Source organism: Leishmania martiniquensis, chromosome 7 (assembly GCF_017916325.1).
Source record: "Leishmania martiniquensis isolate LSCM1 chromosome 7, whole genome shotgun sequence".
Lineage (NCBI taxonomy): Eukaryota > Euglenozoa > Kinetoplastea > Trypanosomatida > Trypanosomatidae > Leishmania > Leishmania martiniquensis.
In genome coordinates, this window is record NC_090142.1 from 96,773 (window position 1) to 107,452 (window position 10,680).

Sequence of the window (10,680 nt, forward strand, 5' to 3'; positions counted from 1 at the left end):
TTGGCGGAGGCCGAAGAAACGCCTCCCTCTCCTCTGCAGCTCGCTGATTCGCGGCAAGCCGCCCATGCTCACACACGCACACGCACCTTGACCGAGATGGATGCACCACCACAGCCCTTCTCGTCACCACGCACAGGCCCGTACGCTGCGAAGGAAGAGAGCAGCACGAGATGTTGCCCTACACCCTCACGCACACCAACACATATGCACTTGTGTGTGTGTGTGTGTGCACAGGTCAGCCCCTAATTCCCGCGCGTGGGTATACTTTATGAGCCTGGCAAGTCGGCTGGCCGCTCCTCCTCTGGCGGGCGCTCGCGCTGCTTCGCGAGGTAGTCCGCCTTCATTCGGTTCGACGGCACGGGCACGCGGGCAGCGAGGTAATCCTTGAGGTTAAACGGGCGATGCCACTGCTTGAAGAAAGGGTGCTCGAGCAGCTCCTGCGCCGTCGGTCGCTGCGAGGCCGCCGGCAATGTCGCCAGTCGACAGAAGTCAGCAAATACGGTGCTCAGCGGCACAGCGCGGTGCTTGTTGAATCGCAACACATCCACCGGCTTCTCCATCCGCGACACGCGGTCGAACTCGTCGATGGCGTCCTTGAGATCGTAGGGGTACTCGCCCACCGCAAACTCTGCGAGGGTGACGCCAACGGCCCAGATGTCGGCTGCCTTGCCGTGCGGCTCGCCGCGCTGGCGCTCGGGGCTCATGTACTTGGTGGTACCACAGCAGTTCTCGGTATCGTCGGATGACGAAGACGACGATGGGCTAAGCTCGTCGCCTCTGCCTCTGCTGGCACGACCCCACGCGCCGGCGCCCTCCTCCGACGACGTCGACTCGGCCTCCAGCACATCCATGCCCTCTCGCTGCGCCAGTAGGCTGTTAGCGGTGCTGCTTAGCAGGAGCCCCTCCACAGAGCTCCCCATCTCGGGCGGAGTCATGCCGACCACACTGCTGCCGAGATGGCCGCTGGTCCCCGGCCCGATACTGCCACGTTGAGCGTGCCCAATGAACGGAGCGCACCGAGCACGCGAGCCTGTCAGCTGCAACGCCGCCATCAACGGTGACTGCAGTGGTGTGGTAGACCGCGTCGGGACGACGGAGACGGGGGGCATGCAGGTGAGCATGGGGTTCTTGATGCCGATGCCGCTGCTGTCGCAGCGCTGCGACAGTCCGAAGTCGCTGAGCTTCACCACGCCGTGCTCATTCACAAGGACGTTGCCCGGCTTGATGTCGTGATGGATGTAGCCGCGGGCATGCATGTCGCGGACACCGCGCAGCAGCTGCTCCCCCACGACGGCGACCAGGCGCTCGGTGACACCGAAGGGTTCCTCGACGAGACCGCTGCCGTCGTCCGACTCCACGTCGTCTGTGCCGCAGTCGCTCTTCACTGAGTACGAGTCGAGCAGGAGACTGTCATCGCTGTCATACATGTGCTTGTACCCGCCACTCGTCGGGTGATTCGGCACGCCATCGCCGCCCCTCACGCTATCCATATCGTTCCAGCCGCGAATGCCAATGGCAGTGAGCTTGCGCGGCATCAGCGACACGGGCGCCCCCTGCTCACCGAGAGGAGGCCGGGAGTGGAGCAGTTGAGACGGCATGGATGCCATGGGCAGACGGCACTGACTGTCGCCGCTGGAGCCGCCGCCATTGTTGCTGGCGCCGACGCCGGTCGCCGAGACGTCCTTTCTTGAGCTTTCAGCGAGCGGAGGTGCCCCGTGCGCGTCGCAGAGCGAAGGTGAGGCGGATGGGCTGTCGTCATGCACGCTGCCGCTGCTTTGCCGGCTTGCATGGGCGCTGTACCCGCCGTCTTCCGCGTCGTCATCTACATCGCTATCATCGCCGCCGGTGAGTAGTCGGTGACGCTGCTGCTGCGACTCGCGCACCATCCGCGCGTGCTTCTGTAAGCAGTCTGCCAGGTGGTCGAGGCTACCGTAGTGCATGAACTCCATAGCGATGTCCAGCGCCGCCAACTCGGCGATGAAGAAGGCGTTGTAGACCTTGACCATAAATGGGCTACGGTAAGTGAGGTGCAGCACCTGTAGCTCGCGAACCACGATGTGCTGAAGCTGGTGGATGCGACCGTTCGAGGAGGAGCCACTGCGCAGGTACGGCGAGGAGCAGCCGAGGCACAGCGGGGAGAGGTCCACTCGCTTCACGGCGAGGCGGCGACCTGTGGGCTTGTGAATCGCAACGAACACCGTCGCCGAAGCGCCTTCGCCGACGGCCGTCGAGAGGATGTCAAGGTCACGCAGCCGAACCACGTTGGGTGGAAGCGGCGCACACGGCGTGTTCGGAAGTGCCACTGAGCTGCCCACCTTTGCGGCTTCCGCTGCTGCTGTGGTGCCGCGGAAGCCACCGGGGTTTGCATGTGCTGAGGGGCTTCCAGTGCAGCTCCCACCGGCGCCTGAGGCCCTCGCGCCTCGCCAGGTCGACATGTCGGCGTTGGGCAGCGGCAGAGGATTCGCCAAGTCAGTGTCCGTGGCGGCGCCGGCACCGAGAATGCTTTCTGTGCTGCCGGCGGCCCCCAATGCCGGCGGCGACGTTGCGTTCGCCGTGCCAAGCACCCCTGGCAGCCAGCTGTTGCTGGACGGACGGCGCAGCTGCGCGCAGGGCATGCTGCTGCCACCACCACCACCAGGAGGCCGCCCTAGGACAGCAGTGGAATTGGGCGTCGTGGCCTGCGGCGGTGGTGGCTGCGGCGGGGCGCCGCTCACGCTGAGGAACTGCGAGGCGGCGGAATCCTCGCGCACCGCACTGTGGAGCTGCGATGGCGGCCCAGGGGCAGCAGCCGCTTTATCCTGGTGTCCAACGAGTGGGCTCGGCAGCGCCAGTCGCTGACTGTCCATCGAGTAGGTAATGGGGCTGAATGGGGTGTCCATGCTGGTGGAGAAGAGAGTGAAAGAGGCGTTCGCCGTGTTGTGCGCGCCTCCGCCACCACCGCTGCTTTGCACGTTGCGCGCGTTCACCGCGCCGTAGTACGTGTTCGGCAAGCACCAGTCGCTGCCGGTGGTGTACGGTGTCATGGGGCCCAGTCCACCCACGCCCCCGCCGACGCCACCACCAGCGCCGAGGTCGGTGCCGCCACCAGGACCAAGTAGTGGCATGCGTCCCGTAAGAGCAGTGTTGCTGATCACGGGCGAATAGGTGGTCGCACATCGCTGTGGGCGCAGCAGCTGCAGCGGTCGACTCCTGCCGCCGTCGCCGCCACCGCCGGTGTCGGGTGCGCTACCGCCCATGAGGCTACCAGGGGTGTCGCACCCGACCGCTCCGCCAGTGGCGCTCTCCGCGTCGATGCGAGTTGGATTGAGAAGAAGCACGTTGCGCACCGTCAGGCAGCCTTCCCGCGACACACGGAACATTCCCGCGACGAGAGTGCGACGATCATGAGAAAGGCGTACGAGGCTGCTGCTGGCGCTGCGGGTGCCACCAGAAAAAGAATTAAGATTTTGGTTGAGGCTGCCGTTGTGGGCGCGGGCGAACGGGCCCGATCGAGCGGGCGTGGCAGGGAGGTTGCAGCCGCTTCCGCGCGCAGCCCGATCCGCGGCGGTGCACGTCATGTCGGTTGTACTACCACTGTTCATGGCCGTCACCATGGGCCGAAAATGCAGCGGAGTAGTCGCGAGGGCTGAGGAGGACGCACCGGCGTTGGCAGCAGCGGCAGCGGCAGCCGAAGTCGCCGCTCGGCTCGATGTAGAGCGCGGCGCCGCTGATCCGGGAGAGGCCACGTCGCCGTTTGTATCGCTGGTGCTGACGGTGTTGCTGAGCGACGCTGGGGCGACTGGGGAGCGAAGACGAAACAGCAACGGCGGTGGTGCACGGCGGCGCGCTGTAAAGGCAGCCGGAGGAGCTCCGGTTAGAGAGAGCGGCGACAGTACTCCGGCAGCGGCCGTACCACCGCCGCCGATGTTAGTCGCCGACGGACGCGCTGCGGAGGGCAGCTGGGGCCGGTTGATTCCAGCGGTGGTGGTGGCAATAAGAAGCGATGCCGTTGGCGCACCGCCAGCGCTGGCGGCTGCGACGCCGCTTCCAAGACTGCCAGCGCTGTAGTGGTAGGCGAACCCGCCAAAGCTGCTGTTGCTCACTGGCAGGGTCGCGTTCGGCGTGCCACTGCCACCGAAGCCGCCACCGCCAGCGGCAGCAGAAACGTAGCTGCTGGGTAAGGGCCCATAGTGGCCCGCCGTCGCACTCGGCGGTGTCGAGCCGAGCATGACGGCTGCCAGTGGCTTTGCGTGCGCGGTTGCGGAGGTGACCGGCTTCATGGATGGTGGCTCATTTGCCTGCGCGTACGCATCTCGTCTGGTCGTTCTGGTGCCCAACTGTCCTCCATCGGATTTCTCTTCGCAACCGCCGCCCTCCGGCCGTGTCGGTGGCGCGCACGAGGCGAGGGCAGCGGAGGATGAAGTGAGCGAGCCGGGCATGCGCAGCGGAGGCGGCGGCGGTCGCTGCAGCTGCCCGTGCAGGGACTGGCTGATGGGCGTGAGAGGAGAGGTGGACGGCGTTGCCTGCGCCGCAGACGGGGGCAGGAGTGCGGTCGCCAATGGCGTGGGTAGCCGGTCCTCCGCTCTGCCCACCGCTGGCGGGATCAGCACTGGTCGGGTGGTGCCTGTTGGAGGCGTCGCCGTCGTTGGTGAATTTGAAAAGAGCGATGGCGGACGGCGCTTCTCACGGCGCAGCACCGCTGCCACTGCCGCGGTCGCCGTGATACTACGGTCAGCGGCAGCGATCGCAGGAGACAGGTTGGGTGCACCGGCAGCGCTGGCGATGTGACAAGTCCCTCTGCTGGGCTGCGCAGCGGCAGCGTCCACGCCACTCTCCAAGCTTGAGCAATCGTACATGAACGAGGAGGGCGGTCCGGCGCGCAACACGCGAGTCTCGCCGGTGAGCACGGAGGTGGTGACGGTCTTTGCGGCGCTAAAAGGAGACTTCGCGCAGTCTCGCACGCCGTCGTGGTCCAGGCACGCAGTAGAGTCAGCGGCGTCGATGCGTTGGCTTGCCGAGCGCTCTCCTGCAGAGGGGGGTAAAGAAGAAGAGGGGCCTGCAGAGTCGACGGTGTGGTTACCGCGCTCTTGTGTCGTAAAGGAGGGCGGCTGCTGCAATGCGTCTTTGGCATAGTGGGCGGCTTCACGCTGAGCACGGCTGTTGTCATGCCGGCCGTATGATCGATCGGCGCTGGAGAAACTATCGGAAAGCGGATCCGTGTAGTGAAGCGAAGCACTGTGTCGGGGCGGCGATGAGACGAGCAGCTGCCGCTGCTGTTGCTGCGTCATCGTGGTTGAAGCCGGCAGTGTAACCGTTGTAGACACCATCGGCGGCGACGACGCGGCAGAGGCCGAAGATATGACGGTGGATGTCATGGCGGTGGAAGCAGCGGCGCTGCTGAGCCGTGAGCTGGACATGAGGGGCACGTGCACGGCGCCCCTTTCCTCTATGGCGATGGCACACACACACACACTTACGCACGTGTGCAAGCGGGGGAAAAAAGGTAAGGAGCCGATGTGGAGCAGAGGCGGCAGCAGAGCTGATCGCGGGCAGGCAGCGAGAAACGATGAAAGAGAGAGAGACGAGAGCAAACAGAAAGACGGTCTCCACAGAAGAGCGGAATGCGGAAGCCGTGCGTCTCTCCTGCGAAAGACACCAATGGTCGATCAAGTGCTTCGCCGTCTGCTCGCGAATAGGGCGTGCGGGCGTGTGTGTGTGAGAAAGAGAGAGAGTGCGAGTGGGTGAAGTGTCTCTTCCCAGAAAGAGAGACGGGGTCATGCCGCAGTGTACGCAGACACTCACCCGCACAGACGTGCCACACAATCCACAAAGGCACGGAGGCACTCACAGCTGCATCAACAACAGCAAGCGAAACCGACGTAAAAAAGGCAAAAGCACCGGTGCGAAGGCAGCGCTGCGTCCTCTACGAGACAGACAACTCGTACAACTGCACGCACGCACGCACACACACACGCACGCGCAAAACTAACCGCGTACGGCGAGTGAGGGAGGAAATGCGCTCCTCTGACGCGTTCTTCGTGCGGACAGATGAGGTGCAGCGGGGCAATAATCGGAAAGGATGAGCACGAGGCACTCCGCCTGGCACTGCCCGCCAAAAGACGGGGCGTTGTCGTGGATGCGTGTGTGTGTGTGAGAGAGAGAGTGGAGTGGGGCGGAGCAGCAGATGATGATGATGGTCGAGGTGGAGATGGCAGGAGAGGCGGTACGAAACTTGGAGGAGCTGATGAAAGTCCGTGGAGGAGCGACGCGGACTGTGCCGAGAGACAGGAGGAGAGGGGAGGAGAGGTTGGCGCTTCGAGAAGCCGTAAGCACGCAGGTGAGTGGGCCCCACTCGTGTGAGTCGGGCGACGGAGCACGGAACACCGCAAAGGAGTTGGAGAGACGGAAAGGGCTCGGGTGCCCTCCCTCTCTCGCCCCTTCCCCTCATTGGAGGGGGAGGCGGCGGTGGCCTCCGCCGCCACCTCGACAGGCGAAAACACGAGACAGCAAGCAGTGGGCGATAGCTGACAGTCGCACCAGAGAGAGCCGTAGTCGCGCCCCATCGTGGCACGAGCGACGCTCAATGGTCAGAAGCAACACGCAACGAACGAAAAAAAAAGGGCGGGTGGGTGTTGGACGGGAAAGAGAGCATGAGATGGGGCACAGATGAGTGCGCTGCTCATGTCGGTGCGAAGCGGGGCGGAATCGACGCGTACGCGGGAGCGCATGACTCCTCCTCTCCGCTGCAGTCGCGCTCACTGTCATTCCGTGTGCAGATGACGGGATGCTGCGGTGGTACGCGGCAACGACAGGCGCGGAGCCCCTCTCGACCCTCTTGCGCGCCTCCCTCGGCCCGACCGCACTAGTCGGTGGAGTCGGGTGGCGGGAGGAGGGGAGAGCACGTTGGGTAAGTAGCGAAAGAGGCGCCGTGGGCGCGTGTGCAGGGAAGATGCGATGAGCGGCTGAACCTCTCTGCGAGTCACGTGAGTGCCACCCGCACGCGCTCGGCCCATACCTCTACGCTCCCCTCCTCCACCCTCCCTGCCCTTTAGCCCCCTTCCGGCGCTTCTCACGCATACGGGCGCGCCCACCGCGCTCTACGAGCGGCGAAACGCCGCCATCCACACGGCGTAGTCCTCCATCATGGCACTGGCGGTGGGGTACATGCCGGCTCCAGGGCCAGATATGGTGACAACACCGAGGAGGTCCGTCCACACAGACACGGCGCTCGTCGTGCCGTCCATGTGGTATAGCGGATGCTCCGGGCCCAGCAGCATTGGCTTCACAAAGCACGTCAGCTGCTCGCGCGGCGATTGCGTTGGCGGCTGCACCCCCTCCGTCAACGCGGACAAGCTTGGAGACGACAACGACGACGTCGGCGCCACCGTCTCCATCGCAGCACTCACTACGTGGCGGTAGCGCAGGCCCTTCGCCCTCGCGTCCTGCAGCATTTCCGGCGTGAGGGTGTCGATGCCCGTCACCGGAATGATCGAGCGACTTGGCTGATGACCGAAAGCGATGGAAGCCATCACCAGCAGCTTCATGAAGGCGTCTTGACCAGAGATGTCGTTCGTCGGGTCAGCTTCTGCGTAGCCCAGCTCCTGCGCCTTCTTCAACACCTCCTCAAACGTCTTCTCTGGGTGCTCGCGGAGCTCTGTGAGGATCAGGTTGCTCGTGCCGTTGACGATGCCCTCGATCTTGCGCACTCGCTGGACGTGGCACATGTTCTGTAGCGTCTTAATGATGGGGACGCCGGCAGCAACCGTCGCCTCAAAGCCGACGTACACCCGCGTCGCCGGAAACAGTGGCGGTGTAGGGGTGTGCGAGGCGGCCAGTTCCTGCAGGGCAGCGCCGTAGCGGGCGAACATCACCTTATTCGATGTTACCACAGTGCACCCATGCTCCACAATAGCACGTCGGAGGTACGTGAAGGCCGGCTCCTCGCCGACAAGGGCCTCGAAAACGACCTGCACGTCAGCCTGGAAGACGTCATCGATGTTGTTCGTGAGCAGTTCCGCATCGTTCGTGCAGCCGTCTGGCAAGAGACGCTTCGACTTGTGGAGATCGCGCACGAGGACCTTGACGATGACAAGCTCCGCGCCGCCGAGCCTTTGCTTCAGCTCCTCGCGTCGCTGCTGCACAATGCTGTAAACGCCTCGGCCCACAGTGCCAAAGCCGAGGAGTGCAGCGCGAATAACGGTCATGATGGTGATGACAACAATGGCGTGAAGGGCGAGTCGAAGCGCCTCAGCGGCTGAAAAGGGTGCGTCCGGGCGTATGGGTGCCCTCTTGCACAGGAAAGGGGAGGGGGGAGGGGGCAAGATAATGATGGGCCGCCGGTGGCCACGAAGACACAGCGGCGCACAAAGGCGAGGGCGAGCAAGACGAGAACAGTAGTAGCAATGACGTCGGCCTTGCAGAGCCCCTCGGTGAGTACAGCGCAAAGCTTTGCAGGGGACGAGCAGGGAGGGCGCCGAAGAGGGCCAAGGCCAGAGAGACAAGGGAGAACGACACACTCGCGCGCATAGGCCCCCATCGGGCAGTGCGAGGGGCCGAGTGAGGCACGCACGACTCGCGCTGGCATGTAGCGTATCATAGGACGAGTGCAAACACGTTCACTGCCATAGGCCGCTCCGACGTAGCGCTGTCCGAGGGCCTGGTCGCTGACGTTCGCGACGATAAGTCGCCTCTGGTCTCCCCAGCGGCGCGAGCGCATCACACGGCCACACGCCAGAGGGGGACTCGGTATGGGCAGGGGGGAAGGGGGAGCTGCCGCGGGTCTCCACCTCCCTCTCCCACCCCAACAGAAAGAGTGTGTGCGTGCCCCTGGTCCGCCTCCCCTCCCCCGCGGTGACGGAGGGGGGAGGGGAGGCGGACACATATGCGGGGAAATAGAGAAAGGCTGAAGAGATGCACATCTCTCCGCCTCCCACCACTGCCCCGTTCAACCGCCATGGCACGCCCTTCTCGACGCTTTGAGGAGGAGAGGAGGGGGGCAGAGGAGCACCCGATGGTACGCTCAGAAGGCAAGCAGATGGAGGCGGGCGAGTTGCGAGACGTCTGGGATGAAGCTGCACTGAGCTCTGCTCGCAGAAACGGTTGCGTGTTGGAAAGCAGCAGCAGGCCGAAAGCACAACCAAATAAACAGCGAGTCGATGTTACGCGGGTGAGGATTGGGGAGAGCTAAGCAGACGAGGAGAGGCGCAGACACCGCTGGCAGATACAGCCTCTGTGATACGCTGCTCTGCCCCCGCCTCTTCACCTCTCACCACCACCAACTCCTTCTCCCCCTCTTACCTTCCAGCGTAGGTGTCGACCGCCTCTCGAGCTGGACGCCTACAGCTGACTCGCCGCGGCCCCGCCGCACATCAGCTGCACCACGCGGCGTATCAGCAGCAGCCCTCTGTCCAGCTGATCCAATGACACGAACTCGTTAGCCGTGTGCGCCTGTTCAATGCTGCCGGGGCCGCACACAACGGAGCGGATGCCCAACGCCTCATATTCCCCGGCCTCTGTGCAGAACGACACCTTCTTCATACTCGGCGGCTCAGCGCTGGCGGCCAGAAGAGCCCTCACCACCGGGGCGTCTTCGCTGCCGCGAAAGGGCCCCACGTCGCTGTGCTTCACCACCTCCACGCCTCCCTCGGGGCACGCCAGCTTTACGCGCTCCTCCTCCGCGCGGATGAAGTCCCAAAGCTCTTTGTTCACAACAGACGCGGGATGAGAAGGCACGTTCCGGAACTCGAAGCCTATGGAGCACTCTGCAGGAATTGTGTTCATCGCGTTGCCGCCGGCCGTGAGAGCTGGGCAGATCGTCGTGTGGGTGATGGTGAAGCCCTCCTCGAAGGGGCCTTCGCTGGCGAAGCGATCGCGCATCTCAAACAGCTTCTGGAGCACCCGCGTCGCCGGCTCGATGGAGTTGTACCCGGTGGTCTGAAGGGAAGAGTGCGCGGCTTTTCCCCTGAACGTGATGTAGCTGAAGCAGATGCCCTTGTGCGCTATCACGAGATCGAGCATCGTCGGCTCACCAACGATGCAGCCCTCGCACTTCTGCAGATCACGTCCCCGCTCACGCATAAGCTGCCGCACCCCGCCAAACGTCGTCTCCTCATCGTAGGTTAGAACAATTTGCACGGGCTTCCGCGGCGGAGCACGCACCCACTCTGGCACAAGTGCGAGACACACAGCGATAAATCCCTTCATATCGCACGACCCGCGCCCGTACAGATTGCCGTCGCGCTCCGTCAGCACGAACGGGTCACTGTCCCACTTCTGCCCATCCACCGGCACCACATCTGTGTGACCACTTAGGATGAGCCCGCCTACCACGCTCCCGTCCGCGCTCGGCAATGTCGCTACCAGGTTCGCGTGGATTCCGTCCGCCGACCGCATCACCGTCACCTGCTTCACGCCGCATTCCGAAAGGTACCCTTGCACGTACTCGATCAGTGGCAGGTTCGTGCGCACGCTCACAGTTTGGAAGCTGACCAGCTTCGCCAGGAGATCACGCACATGTTGCAGAGTAGCCATCGCTGTTGCAAAGCCACGAGCGAATACCACAGATGGGGGGAGGGGGAGGGGGAGCGTTAGAAACGGGCAGGTCGCCGAATACGCAAACGGAGATGAGGGCCACGCAGACTGCGTGGTGATGGGAGTGAAGCGGTGAGAGGGGAGAGGAGAGAGCGATCGAATGAGTCGAGC

The 10,680-nt window shown here is 64.0% G+C and overlaps 3 protein-coding genes across 3 annotated transcripts; all 3 read right to left on the reverse strand.

Moving 5' to 3' along the window:
- Positions 1–68: 68 nt before the first annotated feature.
- On the reverse strand, positions 69–5,396 carry LSCM1_07281 (uncharacterized protein; the record flags this gene model as incomplete). Its single annotated transcript, XM_067324658.1, has 1 exon — positions 69–5,396. One exon carries the CDS (start codon positions 5,394–5,396, stop codon positions 267–269), a length of 5,130 nt encoding a protein of 1,709 aa, XP_067181015.1. The 3' UTR covers positions 69–266.
- A 1,680-nt stretch (positions 5,397–7,076) lies between these two features.
- Positions 7,077–8,183, reverse strand: LSCM1_07282 (uncharacterized protein; the record flags this gene model as incomplete). Its single annotated transcript, XM_067324659.1, has 1 exon — positions 7,077–8,183. The coding sequence occupies one exon, from the start codon at positions 8,181–8,183 to the stop codon at positions 7,077–7,079; it is 1,107 nt and encodes a 368-aa protein (XP_067181016.1).
- A 1,132-nt stretch (positions 8,184–9,315) lies between these two features.
- On the reverse strand, positions 9,316–10,509 carry LSCM1_07283 (uncharacterized protein; the record flags this gene model as incomplete). Its single annotated transcript, XM_067324660.1, has 1 exon — positions 9,316–10,509. The coding sequence occupies one exon, from the start codon at positions 10,507–10,509 to the stop codon at positions 9,316–9,318; it is 1,194 nt and encodes a 397-aa protein (XP_067181017.1).
- Positions 10,510–10,680: the final 171 nt, after the last annotated feature.